Source organism: Wyeomyia smithii, chromosome 1, assembly GCF_029784165.1.
Source record: "Wyeomyia smithii strain HCP4-BCI-WySm-NY-G18 chromosome 1, ASM2978416v1, whole genome shotgun sequence".
Lineage (NCBI taxonomy): Eukaryota > Metazoa > Arthropoda > Insecta > Diptera > Culicidae > Wyeomyia > Wyeomyia smithii.
This window is the reverse complement of record NC_073694.1, coordinates 145092717-145115377: the sequence shown is the minus strand read 5'-3', so window position 1 is coordinate 145115377 and position 22661 is coordinate 145092717. Positions and strand designations below refer to the sequence as shown.

Below are 22661 nucleotides of genomic sequence, written 5' to 3'. Positions count from 1 at the left end.
TTCTAGCCTGTTTATTGGATGCGAGATTATCGTCGCTCGTTAATACGATGTTCCGATTGTCTCATTTGCTCCAACCGGTAATTCATTATCGTCTCCGATCCGATCGAGCCGTGGAACGAAAATCTTTGGTTTGAATCACCTTGTGAGTGAGAGTGTCACGATAATCGTAAAATTATATCGCAAACCAAAAACTCAGAAAGGGAAAAGACTGCAAGCGTTAGACCAACTGAAAGGCCGCACAAAACAGGGATACAAGATTTACAGAATTGTCTGTGAAATGCAGTCCGTGGCCGATTTTGTTTTTTCAAATAGCAAATGTTTGTTGTTTCTTTTTGCATAGCTTGCAAACTTCTTACTGTCAACACTTGCGACTCCAAAAGAAAGGGGGATAATTGTGCAAGCGATCGTAATCACTTCTCTTTTCCGTTAATTATCGTCTCGCGATTCTTCTCTTTTATTTTGACACATATTGGATTCTTGCAGCGAAGTACCTTGTGAAGTGCCTATCGATGTACTTACTACTAATGCTGCCGCTACCGCACAAAGGCAGCTTTTCAATAGTGGAAGTGCCGCTGCTACTTAGCTAAAGGCGTCCTTGTCACCATACACAAGTAAAATGATTGGTTTGAGCGGAGACAGGCTCTTTTACAGCCCAAAGAGTGAAATTCCTCTTCACTAGGTATATAATTCTGTTGACCGTGCTGGATAAATCAAGCATTAAGCGATTTGACGATTTCCAAAAGTACAAAATTTGGAATAATCAAATTAAAATTTTTCTGCATTAGGGCAAATGCAAATCCAAATGGGTGTTGATTGCTACAAGAACGAAGGAAATCGATTGAAAACTAACCGACTTATTAGCAGAAATATGGTTATTTTTTTCCCTTTTTTCGTTTCTTTGAATTCATTTTACACCCCTATGAAGCTAAACTTCCTGAGAGACGTAGTTATACGTCAAAACAGGAAATCCATACTTTTTAAAAAGATATGAAAAAATCATTTTCATTTTTAGAAACTGTTTCTTTGATTGTATAAAAAGTGAAATTAGAGCCATATATGTGAAAAAATCATAAAGGAAATAAATATATGAGAAAAAAACTAGAATTAAAAGAAAATGACATGAAAAGTCAATAACAGAACAATTGTAAACACTCATACATAACATCTTTGATTATAAAACCTCAAAACTCAAATGGTCCGTAGAACAGGTTTAACTACTTGTGTTCTGACTTTTCGTTCCAAATATTCTCTCCACAGATCCACCGCAAGTAACGCTGTCCCTCGGATCAACGCTTAATCCGGACGACATTAAGGAGGGTGATGACGTTTACTTCGAATGTCACATTAAGGCAAATCCCAGGGAGCATCGTATTACATGGTCACATGATGTAAGTATACAACGGTATCCGCCGCCGTCCTCCATCCGCATTCGATTCATAAGGATCACCCGCTTGTCTTTCCTCCCCTTGTTAATCACCCCCACGTTGGCGTACGCAGAGACACAGTTTAAGTGGTCGTAACGAGAAAATGTAGAACAGTGGACGAAGATAATTCATTTAACTTTCCATCGCAGAACAGCTTTCACAGTGGGACAAGAATCGCTGTGCTTCCGTTAAAGTATTTTAACATCGTCGCTGGTTTTGAAACAATGGCGATGATACTGAAACTTTGTGAAAATTTATGGAGTGATTGTTCGAGCTAGTCTCACCGTGCATTTCGGGACTAAAACTGCAAAGCCTAGCGTGGCAGCGTGTCGATGGCTCGCTTTGGCGACTGCTGAACGACGAATTAAGATTTCCATTTATAACTAAGCTCAGAAAAACAGCTCATCGCATCGTCATCCTCGCGAAAGTAGCAGCCGAGGAAGGACAGTTTGCTGGAAGTCTGCGAATAAGCCGTCATCGTCGTCGACACCAGCGGAGTCGCCATTCCTAAGCCCCCGCGCCAATTCCACCATTTCGCAGTCTTCTTTGCCCCAGAAACTGCTGCTTTGCTGCTCGTCAGGACAATCACGTTGTGGGGATGAATGTGAAATTGAATGAAATCAGCTTAAGAGAGATGAATTGCTGCACGGAATATAATGGTATCATATTTTCTCGATGTGAATTTAATGGGATTTTAATATGTTCTTCCCCGGCTACCTATGCCAACATGTACCATCTCGCGGCCGTGCGCTCGGGTGGTGGTGTTTTAAAGAGATTTTCCCGCTTTAACGTATTTCTTTCCAACAAAAGACTGTAGGTGGGAAATGAGAGGGTGTAATGGGATGTTACGGGCAAGGGTGGACATGCCGATAGTCTGCTACTTGGTTCATTTCCCCGTTTAGATGAGTTCAGGACAATCACTGCACAAGACACGGTTTTCTTTTTTTTATGTAAGAAGAAACCATTATTCTCAAATTGTTTTCTTATAAAAGATGAGGATAATTTAATTTTCTCCTTCTCTACTGTGATAATTTTCATTTGTTTATTATATATAAATAAACATTATAAATTGATTATTTTCTCCTGCTCTACTGTGATAATTTTCATTTGTTTATTATATGTAAATAAACATTTGAAATTGTTTGAATATTATCAAACTCCATACATCGCTACAGAATTAGAAATTGTTTAGCAAAATTCTGGATAAAATACCTTGTGATAATATGAGTATTGTTATTTTGTTGGCCAATTAAAACAGTATAGAGAAGCGCAACGTCAATTTAAAATTGGTAAATTTGTACGTCTGCTGTCTGTGACTAGTTGAACAAAGCTGACAAATTGACTGCGCTAAAATTTGCATACTGTAATGAATTCTGCCAACTTGCAATACTGGCTACTGTAAGTGTAGTTTACTGAAGGATCATAGATCGTTTGCACACTCTGTTCTTTCGTCAGCTCGTGTCTCCAAATAAATATGTAGATTTCGGTGGAAAATACGTAATCGAACCGAAGCGGACATCCCCGTGATATCGGTCAGGGCAAGCAAACGCGGGCAATTCGTATTCTTTGATGTGGGTTCATTAGTGCAGAGAACCAATCAGGAAGCTCAAGGCAAAATTTTCTCCGGAAATGTTTTATTTATTGCACATGGGCTTGCGTCGTGATCGTCGTCATTGTCTGCTATCCGTTCTTTTTAATATTGCCTATTCGAATGCCTCCGAACGATACAAACCAACAGGCAACAAGTATTTAAATATAAATTAAAATCGAGATTCAACGGCGAGCGGTGGAGCGGACATTCACCCGGTGCCGGATGGAAAGGGTTGGTCCAGGATGAAAAGTTTTATTAGATTCCTGGTGTAATTACACAACTTTTATTAGTCGTACAAGTTTGATGATTGGTAGGAATTATAGAGCTATTTGAACCCGAGAAATGGGACGGTTGATTGGGACGGAGAATGATTAGATTGATGTGGATATCCGCTATTTGATTAAAATTGAGTTTGGGAAAAAGTTGTAAAGCCACTGTACTGGTGTAACACTGTAATGGTTCAATCAAAATTTGAGATTACAACCTAGTTCGATGATAATTATATTATTCCATCAACAAGTTAGGTGAAATAGAAAATGCTTTGATATTTGCCAAGAAATTAATTATCCAGGCGTTATAAATTCCAAATACACCTGCTACTCTAATCCACAACAAAATACGGACTTTCCTTACTGCATGAAACACTAATCTCATTTCCCATTGTTTTCTCTTTTCACGCGCCACATTTGGCCTATTACTTAACAAATCCTGCGGATGGACCAAACATTTGATCAATACGACGAATGCACTCAACTTGGTACTGACGCAAAATGCATTCTTGCGGTACGATAAAAAATACCTCTCTGCCCTGGGGATTGCGGCCTTTCGGTTAACTGTGCAAAAAATACCCATCATTGAAACTGCACCTGGGAAATTTGTCGCGCTACAAAAAATAAACCCTCTTGGAAATAATGATGAAACCGGGCATCGGACGTAAATGCACTGCGTTCTCTACACTCTTGCAATGTTGGTAAAAAAACGGAACCCCTGACTCCCGCTGCTGCACACTGGAATCAACTAATGAAAGGGTTTACCAGTGACACAGAATGTGACATCGGGGGTGATTATTTCGACGCGTTCGCTGGTATTGCAACGAGTGGGCCGATACCATTCCGGAGTGTACGCCTGCTCTGCCGCCAACGATCGGGGTGAGACACAAAGTGAGCCGGTATTGCTTAGGATTCACTGTAAGTACTTTTAGCATATATTTTTTTGTTGCTCGCACCGTCGGTCCTTATAGGCATGCATTCCCACACGGCCACGATACTGCATTCCAGGGATGATCTTGTGGGAGTGACTCACGGCGAGGGATTGTCACACAAAATCAGGAAATTCATTCTGGACTTCTGTTGTTAGGGTGGGTCGACGAAAATAGTTTGGTGAAAGAGGTTTATACTGTAATCGATGTGACTTGATGGCTTGTGGCTTAATACGGAAATTTTAAAACTTTTTAATTCTACCCCAAACTGTGATGGCCACCCTGGGTAGAGCTTCGGAGTGAGAGAGTGTTCGGTTGCCACAAGCTTATTGTAGTAGAAGCTGTTAACCTTTATGCGGGAAGCTCTACACTTTTGCAGAAATGTTCTCACGTTTTCACAGTTGTTTTAGTTCAGTTGCATTGTCGCAAGGATAAAACTAACCAGTTGATGACGGTTTATGTTATCCACAACAGAGCTGCGGAACGTGTTAATTATAGCCAGGATAGTATCCTGATAATTAAGTTAAAAAGGTCTGAACGGTAGAATTGAATTAAAATGAGCGCAAAATAGAGAGAGAGAGAGAGAGAGAGAGAGAGAGAGAGAGTAAGAAAGAGAGTTAGAAAGAGATTCAAAAAGAGAATAAAAAAAAGTAAGAAAGAGAGTAAGAAAGCGAGTCAGAAAGAGAACAAAAAAGAGAGTAAGAAACAGTGTAAGAAAGAGGGTGATAAAGAGAGTGGAAAAGAGCGTAAGTAAGAGAGTAGGACGGAGAATACGAAAGATAGTTGGAAGGAGAGTAAGAAAAGAGTAAGAAAAAAATAAAAATGAGAGTAAGAGAGAGAGAGAGAGAGAGAGAGAGAGAAAGAGAGAGAGAGAAAGACGATAAGAGAAAAAATGGGAAAGTATCGTGTAAAAAAACGGGTTAGGAAGATAGTAGGAAAGACGGTAAGAGAGAGAGAGCGAGAGAGAGAGAGAGAGAGAGTAAGAAAGGGTGTAAGTAAGAAAGTAAGAAAGAGAATAGGAAAGAGGGTTAGAAAAAGAGTTAGATAAAAAGTAAGAAAGAGATTAAGAAAGAGAATGAGAGAGTGAGAAAGAGAATAAAAAAGAGGGTAAGATAGCGAGTGAAGATACAATAAGAACGAGTAAGAATGATAGTAAGAAAGAAAGTATGAGAGAGAGAAGGTAAACAAGAGAATAAGAATAAGAAAGAGAGCAAGAAAGACAATTTGAAAGAGCATCAAAAACAGACTAAAAAGTGAGTGAAAAAGATAGTAGGAAAGAGAGTAAGAAATAGAGTAAAAAAGAGAGCAAGGAAGAGGATAAAAAAAGTAAGAAAGAGATAAAGTAAATAAGTGAAGCAGAATGTTAGAAAGAGAAAAAACTGAGATTAAAAAATAGAGTGAGAAAGAATATAAAGGAGAGGATAAAAAAAGTCTAAAAAAGCGGGTAAGAAAGAGAGTAAGTAAAAGAGTATAAAAGAGAGTAAAAAAGAGAGCAAGTAACAAAGTAAATGAGAGATTAAAAAAGAGAGCAAGAAAGAGAGTAAAAAAACTTCTAAAATTCAAATTTTTGTTTTTAGCACAATCCCACCCCATAGAAGGGGTGAAATTAGGCCAAAGTTCATTCAATTTTAGCAAAATTATAGTTTATTGTAACTTGACCATATTTGCGGCAGTCGGTAACTAAACATTTTAGTGTGCATTAACGTGATTTGGATCAAACTCATTGCCATTTAGGTCACATTACAAGCTAAGGAACAAAAACGTGTCGTTTTTTGGCACAATCTCACCCCGGCAGACGGTATTGTTGATATTTCAACCGTGAATGTAGGAATGATTGCTACCTACTTATACAGCGACCGTGAATGTCAAAATGATGACTACATTTCGTTTTGTAATACAGTGCCGTTTCGATATTATCACAGTCAAAAAACACTTTCCGGTTAATTTAGCGAGACTGTGTATTCGAGGAAATAATGGAAGTTAGTATTTTTTGTTGAATGGCATTGAAATCTAACAAAAAATACTGATTTTCACCATTTCACCAAGTTCACACTTTTGTTGGATTCACGGGAAGATGTTTTTTTTTTTTACCGTGATAATCAAATTTTATGTTTGAAAACTCTAAACCAGTATTTATCGATATTGTGCTGGTAAACACAAACGTGTGTTTACATTAGTTAAAAAGCTCTCACAAAAATACCTTCCAATAATTATTATTACAGTACAATCTTAGTAGTGTCTATTTCGTTCGTTCGTCCTGCAATTTCATCATTCACTTCTCGTTTATTTTTCAAATTTGTTGTAGTAAGCTTAAATACATTCTTATAAAACTTTAATGACTCACTGATCAAGTGGCAGAATCGATAGAGATCGACACGGAAGCAAAAATACAACGAAGAAAAAAGGAAAAAGAGGAAGAAGTAACAAACTTAAACCACTTCTTCTAACGATGTTTGATTGCACATAACGTCTAATGGAGTCTGATGTTGCTACCAGTAACGACGGGGTAGACGACGCAAAAAAAGTTGTCTGGTTTGATGTGGTAGGAAATCAACAGTGTGTTACATATATTTTTCTTTGAGCGCTCCACTGCAGCGAGAATACGGTTGAATGGAGGTTGCTTTTGATGGGGTCGAGAAGGATTTATACGAGAGCGCTGGGCTCTAAGTGTATGGCTTAGCAAACCGAGTCAATGGCTTTTTCCTCTCAACACTGTCCGCTGCTGCTGTCTGGCGGGGAAAGGAGAGTGATGAGGAACGCAAGAATGCGAACATGAGTGAAAGTGTGCGGTTTCTAGCAAAACCAAGAGTTTCTCCCTTATCTTATTGTGAATCGCATAAAATCTCGAACAAAGAAGTAGCATTACGGGCAACTGGAAGCAAACTTGATGATGAACACTAAAGGACGGTAATAAACATTAATTTTGATGGGCAAAGGATACAGAAGGATAAAAAGTAAGATTAATGATCTCTGGATACTCTAGCTAATGTGTATTTGGACATTGAAGAATAGCACTTATCATGAATGCAGAATATCGATTGAAGCCGAGGAAACGGTGATAGTTTTACAAAATGATAAATCGGCCGAAAAGTATTCAAGAGTTTCGTTATAGAAAACTGCTTGTCGTTCCATAAATTAACTCATTACCCCAAGTATCAAATACCGCCCGAAACGTGTCAACAAATGTTACAAGTTTATAATTGCTTCCCCATTGTTCCTGTACTGAGTTTCTATAAATATTATCAGAAAACGAAAACTTCTGTTAAGAAGAAGCTTTTCCTCTCGTTTGCGGCTTGATACATGAAGCAAATTTGTAATAATCATTCTAACCCCACAAATTACCGTCTGAATGTTCAGCAGAAGAATTTATTCGGGTAATAAATATAGTTGTAAAACTTCTTCTGGCTGCAAGCTCAAACCTTCATCAGTCTCTTGCCAATTAAAACGTTTTTGGGGAGAACGGGAAGCGCTTGCTGCTAACTGCTGGATGTGATTGTTGCTAGAGGCGAGACTTTAGCTTGGATGGAATATCTACGCTTTGGGATTCATCATCATGTAAAGCTGTCTGACTAACTGCTAACTTCTCCAGACTCGCTAGCAGTTTCGCTAAAAAGATGCCACTATACATGGCTGCAAGCGGCAATGAGCGAGTGAATGACTAAGTGAGTCAAGCCGTAACCAACTAATTACTCTCGCTGGAATAACTTTGCACTATAACTAACAAGATTTGTACCAGGAAGCTTCCGGTTTCTGTTTTTCCAACCTTTCGGAAGGCGGCGACATTTGGGTAAACAGAGGCAAATGATCGTCCACAGTTTTCGTGTAGCGGTGCATGGGAGCATGCGGCCTGCGGAAAATGAACCGGTGGCAAACAAGAGTTAAATAAATGTTCAAAGTTGTTTGGGGAATCGGAGGAGGAACGGTATATAATTTTGCACGAAGTCACGCTTTGCTACGCCACTACCCTATGCAGCTGTAACGTGGTTTTTCTCGTAATAAAGTTATGATTGGTTGTACACTGGAGACTGAAACCGCACTGCAAAATTTATTTATGAGAAATAAAGTTTAAACGTGACAGTTTTTCTCGTCGACGGTTTCCAGATGAATGTGAGAGATCTCGTCTGTTTGGTTGATTCAATGAACGAAGTTCTGCCGTAACAAAAAAAAAAAGAGAAAATAGACACAATATGCAGCAGCCGCCATTATAATTCAGAAATCTAGGAAAATCAAGCCTTTTCTAACCAATCGGTATTTGTAGTGAAACTGTTTTAATTTTAAATTTCACTCGCAATCCTGAATCCTGCAAATAGCCTTCTTCCGGTCGACAGAAACATATCAGGGGTAAAAATAATATGTTTGAGTGAGTCAAATTTTCTCTTGTGCAACTGAGCCTTTTTAAAAATATTCAATCAATATGTTGATATTTTATTAACATGCATACAGCTGTGATGAGGATACCTAATGCATAATTACGAAATAGGCATTTATAGGATCTCTAACCAGTCTTCTAAAAAATCCGATAAAAAATATGATGATTTTTTATACAATTTAAAACTGAGTCTGATTAAAGTTGGCTAACTAATATAATCACTCAATAAAACCCTTTAAATCCAAATAAAGCCTTTTAAATAGGATTAGTCGTCGCAAAAAAGAGATTAGAGAGTTGATTTCCGTTAAAACTTTTTTTCGTAGGTTTTGAAATAAGTCCCCAATCTGAACAACGTGTCATTATCAAAAGTAGTCACCCAAGATTCGATACCCTTACCCAGAAAGTAATGTTTATTTATTTATTTATTTATTTATATGGCAACAGATAAAATAACTACCCCAATGTCAAATTAAAATTAACATTACTAAAGATTAATTAACAGAAAATACTCTTAAAGTTATTCTTATTCCTAGCACAAGAGACATTAAAACCAAACACAAAATAGCAACGATTGAACACACGAGACATACTATAAATCGTTTTTTATTCTAAATTCCTAATCTCCATGTTGGTTTCCTCTTCCGGTGTTTTTTTTTTCAACATATTTCCTTCAAACTGACCATTTTCTGCTCTCACTTTTTGCTTCCTACTTTCTACTGTCTGTTATTTATTTTCTACATTTAATATTCCACCTTCAACTTCATATTGACCATTTTATACTCTCTGTTTGCTACTTTCTGCTATAAACATTTTGTTTTTCTCTATCTATAGAGCAGAAATGCTACTGATTTCTATGTCCAATTTTTCAAGTTTAACTTTCTAATCTCAACATTTAATTTCTATTCTACACTTTTTGTTTTCTATTTTCTATCATCACTTATTAACTTTCTTTAATCTTATTTTTGATTTCCGTTTCTGCTTTTCACTTTCTACTTTTTTCTGTTATTTTACTATTCAATTGTTAAATTTTATACTTCTTTTTCTTTTCGCTTTTTTCCTGTTGGTACTTTTTGTTCACCACTTTCTAGCTCTCTACTTCTTGCATTCTCCTTCCTGTATTCCACTAACTTCTCTCTTTTTATATATTTTGCTCTCCATTTTCTACTCTTTTCTACTCTGTTTTTTTTTCATTTATTTTGAACATAAATTTTTCACTTTATAGTTTTCTCTGTTCAGTTTTATCAGCATTTTTTTTTCTATTACCTAATTTTATTTATATACACTGTGTTTTTTTCTTTTTTTCCTCACAGTTTCGTTTTTGTTTTTCACTTTCTCTTTCATACTTCCTACTTTAATGAAAAAGTTATTTCCATTCTACTCTCTCGTTCCTCTATTTATACTATTTACTTGCTGCTTAGCACTATGCACCATATTTTATTTATTTACCACCTTTTGTTGTTAATTTTGTATTTTACACTTTTCTTTAATATGTGCTGATCGATGTTTCCTTTCAAATTTTGATATTTTATATTATTATTTCTTCTTTTTTATTCTTCAATGTCCCTATTCTTTTACCACAATTTCTTCGTTATTGCATGTTATCTACTCTCTCCTTTCAACGGTTTATTCTCGTTTTAATATTTCACTTTCTTCTGCGAACCTTCAATTTTTTTTGCGGAGGAGGCTAGCGATGTAATATCTCCGCTAACCACGCCATAGGTGTTGATGGTAGTGGAAATGCGTGATCTACTAACAACCAACCCAACCGGTCTAGGTTTAATCCTAGCCGACACCGGGAGCTTTCCTGTGTTCCAATAACTATTGCCTTTTTATATTATACTTACTACATGCAATTGTTTCTCCTGGTTTCGAGGTACGATGCTAGCCTAACAAACCAGCCGTCGTATGTTTTTTTGCACAGACTACTTTCCACATTGAGTGGTGTACCTCAAGGAAGTAACTTGGGACCGCTGCTTTTTACAATATTTTTAAACGATGTTAGTATTTTGCTTGGTGATGGATGTAAGCTTATATATGCGGATGACCTAAAACTATATTTCGCCGTGAAGTGCATAGAAGATTGTCACCGTTCGCAGCAGTAACTGGATACGTTTGTAGAATGGTGCCATCGTAATAAGCTGATTGTCAGCATCCCTAAATGCTCTGTAATGACATTTCATCGGAACTCGCAGCCTATAATGTTCAGCTACCATATCGATGGAGTCGTGCTCAACAGGGTTGAAGAGATGAATGACTTGGGTGTGACAATGGATAAGAAACTCTCCTTTGCTAGTCATCGATCGGCCGTCATTGCTAAGGCTAATCGTCAGCTGGGGTTTATAATTAAAATTGCCAAAGATTTTAATGATCAGTATTGCTAGAATGCTTCACTAGTTTGGCTTCCACATCAACTGGCCTGGAGTTTACGAATTGAAAGAGTGCAAAAGAGATTTGTCTGAATTGCTTTGTGAAATCTGCCTTGGCGTGACCCACAGAATTTGCCTCCACATGGTGATCGGTGCAAGCCGATCAATCTTGACACCCTAGCAGGCAACATTTGTCGCTAAGCTCCTGAACAATGAAGTAGATTGTCCCAAACTACTGTCTTTACTTGATTTTCGTGTTCCATCGCGTGCTTTAAGGACTTCTACTCTTCTCCAAACATGGTTTTATCGCACAGCGTTTGGATTTAATGCCCCTATGTCTTCGATGATACGATGATACGAATTTGGTGAGCGTTCCAGTTGTTTCTCCAGTCGAGTAGCAAGATCTGCTTGTTTTACATCATGACGTTGACAATTGTGATATATTCATATTCTTTAAGACTTTATGTTAGATGGATAAATAAACTAATAAATAAATAAATAAATAAATATCTGTTCCTGATTTTTATTTTTCACTTTCTACTTTTTACTCTTCGTGATTTAATTTATAGTTTTTATTTTCGATTTTTTGATTTTCAATAAATTCTTTCCGCTGTCACATGTTCACTTATCACTTTTCATTGAATGCTTTTTCATTTTTTTTCTGTATTTTTTTTTTAATTTCCACTTTTTATAGCTTGCTTTCTGCTGTTCAAAATTTACAACCAAATATTTTGCTTCAAACTTTATATTTTTTTCTTCTTTTTTCTACATTTTCTTTTTTTTTTGTTTTTTTTTTTTTATAGCTTCTATTTATTATATTTTACGATCTCTCCTACTCCTACTTTGTTTTTTATTTTCTCTTTTTTTCATTCTCTTCTTTTTTGATTGTCTACTTTTAATTTTCAGCGGAGTTTACCTCATTTGCTATATTTTTCACTATCTGCTCTTCTGTTGCTTTTTGCTCTATTATACTTTTTCCTATCTCTTTTCTGTTTTTTTTCTGTTGATTTTCTAGTCTTTTCTTTCTACTTCCCATTCGCACTTTAAACTTTTCAATATCTATTTTCGTTTTTCTACACTATTTTATCTCTTCTCTACACTATTTTATCTCTTCTCCACGGTTAATTTTTGTACTCTTCAGTTTTTCTTTTCTAATAATTTTTTTCATTTGATACTTTCTTTATTCTTCTGAATTCTTCTCACTTGCCTATTTCCAATTTTCATTTTTTTTCGTTTTACTACTCGCCGCTCTCACTTTTTTTTCTACTCTCTACTCTTCACTTCCAATTTACTCTATATAACTTTTACTTTTTAATTTTTCACGTGATAAACTTTATGAATTCTCTTCTACTTTCTAAATTATACTTTCTATTCCTCAACACAGATTTAGAATTTTACATTGTCTTTTTCGAAGTTTTATTTTATTTTTTATTTTTACAACGACCTTTTACTCGTCAACATTCAAATTCATTCAGGCTGACAGTGTATGCTGCTGGAAGCGAAAAAAAAGTGAACTGAAAAATATGACACAGACATGAAAAAATATACCGTATCCAGACGGGACATGAACCCGCCAATAAATTACTGGTAAGATGGCATCTTTCCAAAATATATCATCATATCAAATTCCTTGGCCGCCTATTCTATTGCTCACCCCTATCAAGTACACACACGGTTGTGCAGGCCTTATTTTTGTGACTGAAATGAATGTCTCATCACACTCATAATCTGGATGCAGTATTTTTTTCCTAGTCTGTTTCATATTTTATTTGTATTATTGTATTATTTTAGAGTTTGCTTATTTTTCGCTTTCACAGCTGGCTACACTGTGTGCATTAAGGGACCTATATTGTCTTCTTTCTACTTTCTTTGGCAATATTTTACTTTTAGCTGCCTACTATCTTATCCCTACTCTATAATTTTTGCTGTTTCTTTCTGATTTTTATTTTCTGCTCTTTTCTCTGTACCTTGAACATTCTAGTTGCTGATTTCTGGTCTTAACTTGGTTTGTAATTTCACCATACTTTTTTATTTTCCCACTTCCCAATGCCCTTTGTTTGCTCCTTTGTTTCTTTTCCTAATATTTTATTTTCTACTCTTGTTTTCTATTTTTAGTTTTTTTAGCGTTCTGTTTTAAATGTTTTGAATGTTTTGCTCGTTTCTTTTTCATGTTCTAATCTTCTGTTTTCTGTTTTATACACTTTAACATATGTCTATCATTGCTTTTTCTATACTTTACTTCCTTCTTCTTACTCTAAACTTTCTACTGTTTACTTTTTACTACTCCATCTTTCTATATTTTACTGTCAACTTTCTACATTCTTCATTTCTTCTTCTGATATTTACTTGTCGTGTTTTTCCTACTCTGTCATATTTTATTATTTCTTTTACAGTTTGATTCTTACTTTTTGAGTTAAATTTTTTCCACCTTCTTTTCACCTGATGTTTTCTGTACACTATAATTTCATTAACGCCTTGCAAGATTTTACTTATGTTTTGTACGTTCCGCTCTGTATCTCTTTTTTGCAACTTTCTGCTTCCTAATGTTTTTTTTGTTCAATTTTTACTATCTATTTCTGCGTGTTTATTTGAACGTTCCCTTTTAATTTTCTACTTACAAATTTTTTATTCTTATCATTTTGCTTTCTATCGTAGACCTTTTTCTTAATTCTCATTCCTTTCACTTGCTACTCTTAACAAGAGAACTTGAAAACTCGAAAGCCGAAACTGTCTGATTCGGGTCAGATTTGGGCTCAAAAGTTTTTGATAATGTCGGATATCGGTCCTGAACAGGGTTCGAATAAATATACGGGTTGGAGTCCGGTTCAAGCTTTTCTATTTTCTATTTTCTTTTTTCTATTTTCTATTTTCTATTTTCTATTTTCTATTTTCTATTTTCTATTTTCTATTTTCTATTTTCTATTTTCTATTTTCTATTTTCTATTTTCTATTTTCTATTTTCTATTTTCTATTTTCTATTTTCTATTTTCTATTTTCTATTTTCTATTTTCTATTTTCTTTTTTCTATTTTCTATTTTCTATTTTCTATTTTCTATTTTCTATTTTCTATTTTCTATTTTCTATTTTCTATTTTCTATTTTCTATTTTCTATTTTCTATTTTCTATTTTCTATTTTCTATTTTCTATTTTCTATTTTCTATTTTCTATTTTCTATTTTCTATTTTCTATTTTCTATTTTCTATTTTCTATTTTCTATTTTCTATTTTCTATTTTCTATTTTCTATTTTCTATTTTCTATTTTCTATTTTCTATTTTCTATCTTCTATTTTCTATTTTCTATTTTCTATTTTCTATTTTCTATTTTCTATTTTCTATTTTCTATTTTCTATTTTCTATTTTCTATTTTCTATTTTCTATTTTCTATTTTCTATTTTCTATTTTCTATTTTCTATTTTCTATTTTCTATTTTCTATTTTCTATTTTCTATTTTCTATTTTCTATTTTCTATTTTCTATTTTCTATTTTCTATTTTCTATTTTTTATTTTCTATTTTCTATTTTCTATTTTCTATTTTCTATTTTCTATTTGCTATTTGCTATTTGTTATTTTCTATTTTCTATTTTCTATTTTCTATTTTCTATTTTCTATTTTCTATTTTCTATTTTCTATTTTTTATTTTCTATTTTCTATTTTCTATTTTCTACTTGCTATTTTCTATTTTCTATTTTCTATTTTCTATTTTCTATTTTCTATTTTCTATTTTCTATTTTCTATTTTCTATTTTCTATTTTCTATTTTCTATTTTCTATTTTCTATTTTCTATTCTCTATTTTCTATTTTCTATTTTCTATTTTCTATTTTCTATTTTCTATTTTCTATTTTCAATTTTCAATTTTCTATTTTCTATTTTCTATTTTCTATTTTCTATTTTCTATTTTCTATTTTCTATTTTCTATTTTCTATTTTCTATTTTCTATTTTCTATTTTCTATTTTCTATTTTCTATTTTCTATTTTCTATTTTCTATTTTCTATTTTCTATTTTCTATTTTCTATTTTCCATTTTCTATTTTCTATTTTCTATTTTCTATTTTCAATTTTCTATTTTCTATTTTCTATTTTCTATTTCTATTTTCTATTTTCAATTTTCTATTTTCTAATATCTAATTTCTATTTTCTATTTTCTATTTTCTTTTTTCTATTTTCTTTTTTCTATTTTCTACTTTCTATTTTCTATTTTCTATTTTCTATTTTCTATTTTCTATTTTCTATTTTCTATTTTCTATTTTCTATTTTCTATTTTCTATTTTCTATTTTCTATTTTCTATTTTCTATTTTCTATTTTCTATTTTCTATTTTCTATTTTCTATTTTCTATTTCCTATTTTCTATTTTCTTTTTTCTTTTTTCTATTTTCTATTTTCTATTTTCTATTTTCTATTTTCTATTTTCTATTTTCTATTTTCTATTTTCTATTTTCTATTTTCTATTTTCTATTTTCTATTTTCTATTTTCTATTTTCTATTTTCTATTTTCTATTTTCTATTTTCTATTTTCTATTTTCTATTTTCTATTTTCTATTTTCTATTTTCTATTTTCTATTTTCTATTTTCTATTTTCTATTTTCTATTTTCTATTTTCTATTTTCTATTTTCTATTTTCTATTTTCTATTTTCTATTTTCTATTTTCTATTTTCTATTTTCTATTTTCTATTTTCTATTTTCTATTTTCTATTTTCTATTTTCTATTTTCTATTTTCTATTTTCTATTTTCTATTTTCTATTTTCTATTTTCTATTTTCTATTTTCTATTTTCTATTTTCTATTTTCTATTTTCTATTTTCTATTTTCTATTTTCTATTTTCTATTTTCTATTTTCTATTTTCTATTTTCTATTTTTTTTTCTATATTCTATTTTCTATTTTCTATTTTCTATTTTCTATTTTCTATTTTCTATTTTCTATTTTCTATTTTCTATTTTCTATTTTCTATTTTCTATTTTCTATTTTCTATTTTCTATTTTCTATTTTCTATTTTCTATTTTCTATTTTCTATGTTCTATGTTCTATTTTCTATTTTCTATTTTCTATTTTCTATTTTCTATTTTCTATTTTCCATTTTCTATTTTCTATTTTCTATTTTCTATTTTCTATTTTCTATTTTCTATTTTCTATTTTCTATTCTCTATTTTCTATTTTCTATTTTCTATTTTCTATTTTCTATTTTCTATTTTCTGTTTTCTTTTCTCTATTTTCTATTTTCTATTTTCTATTTTCTATTTCTATTTTCTATTTTCTATTTTCTATTTTCTATTTTCTATTTTCTATTTTCTATTTTCTATTTTCTATTTTCTATTTTCTATTTTCTATTTTCTATTTTCTATTTTCTATTTTCTATTTTTCTATTTTCTATTTTCTATTTTCTATTTCTTTGTTCTATGTTCTATTTTCTATTTTCTATTTTCTATTTTTTATTTTCTGTTTCTACTATATTGCTACATTATTTAGTTAATCACTCATTTCATAAATATAAGAACATAGTGAACCGAATCGGTTCCTAACTTTACTTTATTCTACTCTATTTTGCTCTATTTTACCTCATGTGATATTATTAGTTTTCTCCGCAATCCGAGATTATATATTTCACTTTCAGAACATAAGCTCTTTATTAGCTGGACAATGCGCATTTAACAGAATAATAATTATGCGGCCAACAGTGACATTTCTTACAATAATATTCTCTTTCAGACAACATTCAAACACAAATCGATTGGACTTTTCAAATGGTAGCTCGAGTTTTGACCGATTTTTTTTTTCAAAACATCCATATCTGAAATAAAGAACGTCTAATTTAATCATTCCGCATGAGCTTCTCCTGAATCGATCGCCCTATACCTTTTTAATAATCGACATGAAACTACATGCTGCTAGCAATATTAAATACTACAAATAACATTTCGTGAAGTCATTCATGTCGTGTTCGGGACAAAATTAATATATGGATATAGAATTTGGAACGAACTCTTTCGGAATCAAGCATATCTATGCTTTTTTTTATTATTATTTCGAATTCGAAACCGTACTATAAACATTGCATCCACTGGGAAATGACATGACATTTCAATATTGAACGGTACAAACATAATGGAAAACAAGTTCCAAATGCAAGTATGAGATAATTAAATTTGCCTTCACGCTAGAAGGTAACGAACGGTACGTTGGAGAACGAGTTTTTTTTTGCTGCTCTCACGGGCCACACTGACGCGACGAGGCCCACCGGTTTCCGAAAACATACAGCGTCATTAAATTCCTGTATTTCCTATTTAATTTTGTAACGGCTAATTGGAAGCATGAACGAGCGAAAATAGTTTTCCTACAGCAAAACATGTTTTTATGAACCGTGGAAGCCGTATCGTCAGGCAGCAGGCCTACGGAATCGAGATCGTGCGGGCTACACTTTGCATCGCACTTCACCAATTGTTGTCCGGTGGAAAATTCTGAACGTGCTGCTCTACTGGACGGAGCACGTGAACCGGTGGGCGATACTAGCACCCGGGTTGGAACGAACTTGCGGGCATTCAGTTGATGATGGAACCAAAATGAAGCTTTTTGTACCGAAACGTGAACGATGATAATGATTTTTCATTTGGAAAATAAGCTGGTTTTTCTCCCATTCGTCGGTAAGCTGACCGCACTGCGTGAGCCTCATTTTTACTCTCCACCGTTAGTGGCCAGTGGAAAAGCAGCCGTGAAGTGCGCTCGCTATTGTTGGCAGGCGGGGATTTTCCCGATCGTGATTCTGTTTTATTGCCGCTGCATGCCCTCGTTTTGTGTTCTGGGTGCAGCTGGGTTGGGGGTACCATTTTGAGCGCCAGAATGAGATGATTATTTTAGTCGCGACTTACCCCCTTCGACCAGGATGCTGCCGGTTTCTGTTGGGTGCCAACATTGGTATTAACAACATGGTTATTTGCCGTTGTATTACAACAGTGCAGAGAGTGCGCGATAAAACTTAATTGCGAAATTATTTTCGATGTTGTATACCCTCCGCGGGTCGATCTTAGCCTGATCTGCGCTGTATATTTTTCATGTTGAATATATTTTTACCGTAATTATAGATAAAGCAGCTTATATAATCATGGAAGTTTAAATCATTACGGTTGATTCGCTTTATTTTACTTTTCATAAGGGTTTTAACAGACATTTTTCCGATGAATAATTTATAAAAAGCAGCAGTTGACGAATGAACATCTAACTGCAATGTTTTTGAAAACTGCTCTGGTTGTTGTACAAAATCATAGTTATGCTTATATCGGTTTTGCAGAATGCTTCCAACTGTGTTCAAAGCTGAAAATAAATTAATGTGACAGCAGCGAAAATCCATTTGTCCATTCAAAATTGCATGGGAATACGTCACATATCACAAATAACAATTCCCTCGCCCTCCTTTTTTGATGGGAATATAATCAAGTAGTTTTAATTTCACCATTAAAAATTTGTACCGCTAACTACAACTTTGTCCCATTTCTCAGCTAGAACTCGAATACCGTTACGATAAAATTGTTCGTCTTCTAGGGCTATCCACGTTACAGGCCTTAGTTTTATTTTAATAAAACTAGTTTGTTTATTTGCCCATTTCAGTATTACAACATTACGAAGACTTCTTCATTTTTTTCTGAACACTTTCCAAAACCTACATTAATCTAACTTACATTCTAACATTTTCGTATTCTCTTTCATTACATTAACAAAATAAATCAAAACATTTCTCATCCACAGTTTTAGAAAATCCCAAAACATTTTCTAAAAGTTTTCCGATCATTCCCCCTCGCATCTCTTATCGATTTTTTAAAACAGAATAAACTACAATTTGCTTCCCCTGAAATGCACCATGCCAATGTATGCATTCCTAGCCATAGGAATTCTATGTAAAATATTTTCTGGAGTACTGCAGGTTTCAGAGTCAGCATCGGTTACATTCCCAATTTTATATTCTACTAGTTTTTCTTTGTTCGGAATAATATCGTTAGCTAATTTATAAACACTTGATTTATCACTTACCTTACCAGTTAGCTCCAGGCCGAAGTGTCCCTTGCTGTTCGAAGAAGTCGTCTCCATTCAACTCGGTCCATGGCTGCAGCTCGCCAGCCATGTCGTCTGCGGAGGCCCCGCAGGTCGTCTTTCACTTGATCGAGCCACCTTGCTCGCTGCGCGCCCCGTCGCCTTGTTCCAGTCGGGTTGTTATCAAGAACCATTTTCACCGGGTTGTCGTCCGACATCCTAACGACATGCTCAGCCCACCGTAGTCTCCCGATTTTCACCGTTTGAACGATGAGTGGTTCTCCCAGCAGCTGATGCAACTCGTGATTCATCCGCCTCCGCCATGATTCATCTTCCATCTGCACTCCACCACAGATGGTACGCAACACCTTTCGTTCGAAAACCCCAAGGGCGCGTTGGTCCTCCACGAGCATAGTCCAGGTTTCGTGGCCGTAGAGGACTACCGGTCTGATCAGTGTTTTGTAGATGGTTAACTTCGTGCGGCGGCGGATTTTAATCGAGCGGAGCGTCCTCCGGAGTCCAAAGTAGGCACGATTTCCTGCCATAAGGCGTCGACGAATTTCTCTGCTGGTGTCGTTGTCAGCAGTAACCAGTGAGCCCAGGTACACGAACTCGTCTACCACCTCGATTTCATCACCGCTAATACGAGTTCGTGGCGGGAGGTTGACACTGTCTTCTCTGGAACCTCTTCCTCTCATGTACTTGGTCTTCGATGCGTTTATGGCCAGTCCAATTCGTCCGGCTTCAGCCTTCAGTCTGATGTACGTCTCCGTCATCATTTCAAGGGTTCGTGCTACAATATCAATGTCATCGGCGAAGCCAAAGAGCTGAACAGACCTTCTAAAAATCGTGCCACTCGTGTCGATACCAGCCCTACGTATCACACCTTCCAAAGCGATGTTGAATAGCAAGCACGATAATCCATCACCTTGCCGTAACCCTCTCCGAGATTCGAAGGGACTCGAGAGTGTCCCCGAAACTCGAACTACGCACATCACCCGATCCATCGTCGACTTGACCAACCGTGTCAGTTTATCCGGAAAGCCGTAATCGTGCATAATCTGCCATAGCTGGTCTCGAACGATTGTGTCGTATGCCGATTCAAAGTCGATGAACAAGTGATGTGTGGGCACGTTATACTCACGGCACTTCTGTAGGACCTGCCGTACCGCGAATATTTGGTCCGTGGTGGCGCGGGCACCCATAAATCCCACTTGGTATTTCCCCACGAATTCCCTTGCAAACGGTGATAGTCGACGGCAAAGTATTTGGGAGAGTATCTTGTAGGCGGCGTTTAGCAACGTGATTGCGCGGTAGTTGCAGCAATCCAACTTGTCGCCTTTTTTGTAGATGGGGCACACTGTACCCTCCATCCACTCCTCCGGTACTACCTCCTCCTCCCAAATCTTGGCAATAATCCAGTGTAGTGCCTTAGCCAGTGATTCACCACCGTGTTTTAACAGCTCGCTGGGGAGTTGGTCAGCTTGATTTATTAGCCGACAGTAAAAAATTTTGGTTTAAATTGTCCCACACAATATCCCACCTGATTCCAGGAAACCGATTTTCTGCTCCAACAGTAATGTGTTTATCGTCAATCAACTTCCAGTATGTTGCTTTGGCGGTTTTCAGAACAGACTCTTCGTTTATCCGGTTTGCGTTTTTCAACCATTCCTTCGCATTACGCGTTAGTTGTGCTTTATTTCGGTAATCCAAAAGGTATTTCTCGTATTCATTGACTTCCCCATTTTTATTCCATAAGACGTTCTTAACAAACAGCTCTTGACACTTAGACTCAGGATCAATTAGTCTCAATCCTCCTTTTCCGGAATCTAAGTATAGTTGATCTCTTGATATTTTAAACATTTGACCGTTCCACAGAAATTTACCAACAGCTTTCTTTATTAGCGCAAAATGTTTGTTTTTTGGTGGTAGAACTTGTGCAACGTACCATAATTTTGAAAGAACAAAGGAGTTTGTGAGCCATGTTTTCTGGAATAGATTTAGGTTTCGCATTCGATGACTTTGGAACAAGAAGTTCTAATCTCTGATAATTTTATTAAAATTGTTCTCTATCATGTTATTTCACGAATTGCTAATGAAAACTCCAAGAATCTTAACTTCGGTTACTTCTTTAACTAACTGCGGACCAGATGGTATATTATTTATTCGCAAAAATGATGACTTTTCAAAGTTTAACCTTATCATCGCAAAACTTGCAAAAGAGCTAAGGATTTGCATCACCAAATCAAACTCTTCTTCCGTTTTGATGAAAATATTTAAATCATCCGCGTATGCAACAACTTTCATGAACTAGCCATATACAAGGACACCGCTGCTACTACTACAAATAGATCTTATTAGCGGTTTCACATATAGTGCAAACAAGAGCATGCATGGTGGGCATCCCTGTCTCACTGATGAACCGATAGCGAATTCCGGCGTCAGAAATCCGTTGAAGAGGACTCTTGATGTAGCTTTAGCATATAAATTACGTATGCACCTGGTTATTTCTGGCGAAAACTGGAACTTATCCAAGGTTTTCCACAACCAATTGTAATTCACTTTATCGAAAGCTTTTTCGAAATTGACACTCAACAGGAAACCTTTAAACTTTTTAGATTCTATCGTTCTTGTTATCAATCGTCTTATATCCTTCAAGTTATCTATACAACCTCTGTCTTCTACAACTGCACTTTGACCCGGACCTATAATTTTGTCGATTATTTTTGCTAAAATTTCAGTAAACAGCTTGTAATCCGTGTTTAGCAAGCTGATTGGACGTTGATTTTCAATTAAAGCTGGATTGCCTCTTTTGGAATAAGAGTAACAATACCTTCACTAAATTCATTTGGCGTCATATCATTACACCACTAAGGTAACCGTTGAATACCGTGAGCATATCGTCTTTTAATAAGTCGAAATGTTCTAGATAAAACTCATACGTGAGTCCGTCCGGACCCGGAGATTTTTTCTTGAAGCATTTTTTCAGTGTAGCGAAGGCTTCATCCGCAGTAATAGGATCATTTAAACTATCACCATCATCTGCATCTAAACACAAAACTATGTTGTTCAATGGATTATCAAGTCCAATATCATCATATTCTGTTTCTTTGAAAAATTGTTTACAATAATAACTGTGAATATCATTGAGCATTTTTGGAATATTCTGCATTTCTTGTAGATAATCATTGTTATCTTCATATGCTCTGGCATTGATTCTCTTTGTTACATGGAAAAGACTCAGTCTTCCACAAGAGGCGTTTCTTTAATTTTCTGTTCATAGTTTCGTATTCTAAGTTGCTCAATTTCCATTAGATGGGATTTGACCACTGAAATTTCATCTTCTACACTTTCTTCAGTTATTTTTCTTGTTATCAAAGCCTCAAGCAACGAATAAAGTCTACTTTTCTCCGCTGCTTGAGTTTGATTTAAACTCCAACTTTCCAACTTCTAATAATTTCGCACTTTGGCTTTAAAAGCAAAATTCCACCACGAGTTTCTATCTGCATAAATTTGTCTAGTTTTCAATCGCTCATACTCTATATTGAAACGTTCCGACTTCGTTCTGTTGCAATACGGTCGAAATGATTTTCCAATAACCTCTACCCCGCTTATTTAACTCATGTTCTCTCATTTTAAGCTTCAAAAAGACAGCTTGATGATCCGGAAAAGGTACTGCAATATTTTAAACGTCA

At 34.8% G+C, this 22661-nt stretch overlaps 1 protein-coding gene across 3 annotated transcripts in view; it reads left to right on the top strand.

Moving 5' to 3' along the window:
• LOC129718023 (uncharacterized) overlaps window positions 1-22661 on the top strand; it is a 717449-nt gene that overhangs the window by 596850 nt on the left and 97938 nt on the right. For all 3 annotated transcript variants that reach the window (XM_055668402.1, XM_055668399.1, XM_055668401.1), the window contains exons 10-11: window positions 1258-1388; window positions 4043-4202. In XM_055668402.1, coding sequence (XP_055524377.1) covers window positions 1258-1388; window positions 4043-4202 — 291 coding nt within the window. The remainder of the gene's footprint in view (window positions 1-1257; window positions 1389-4042; window positions 4203-22661) is intronic.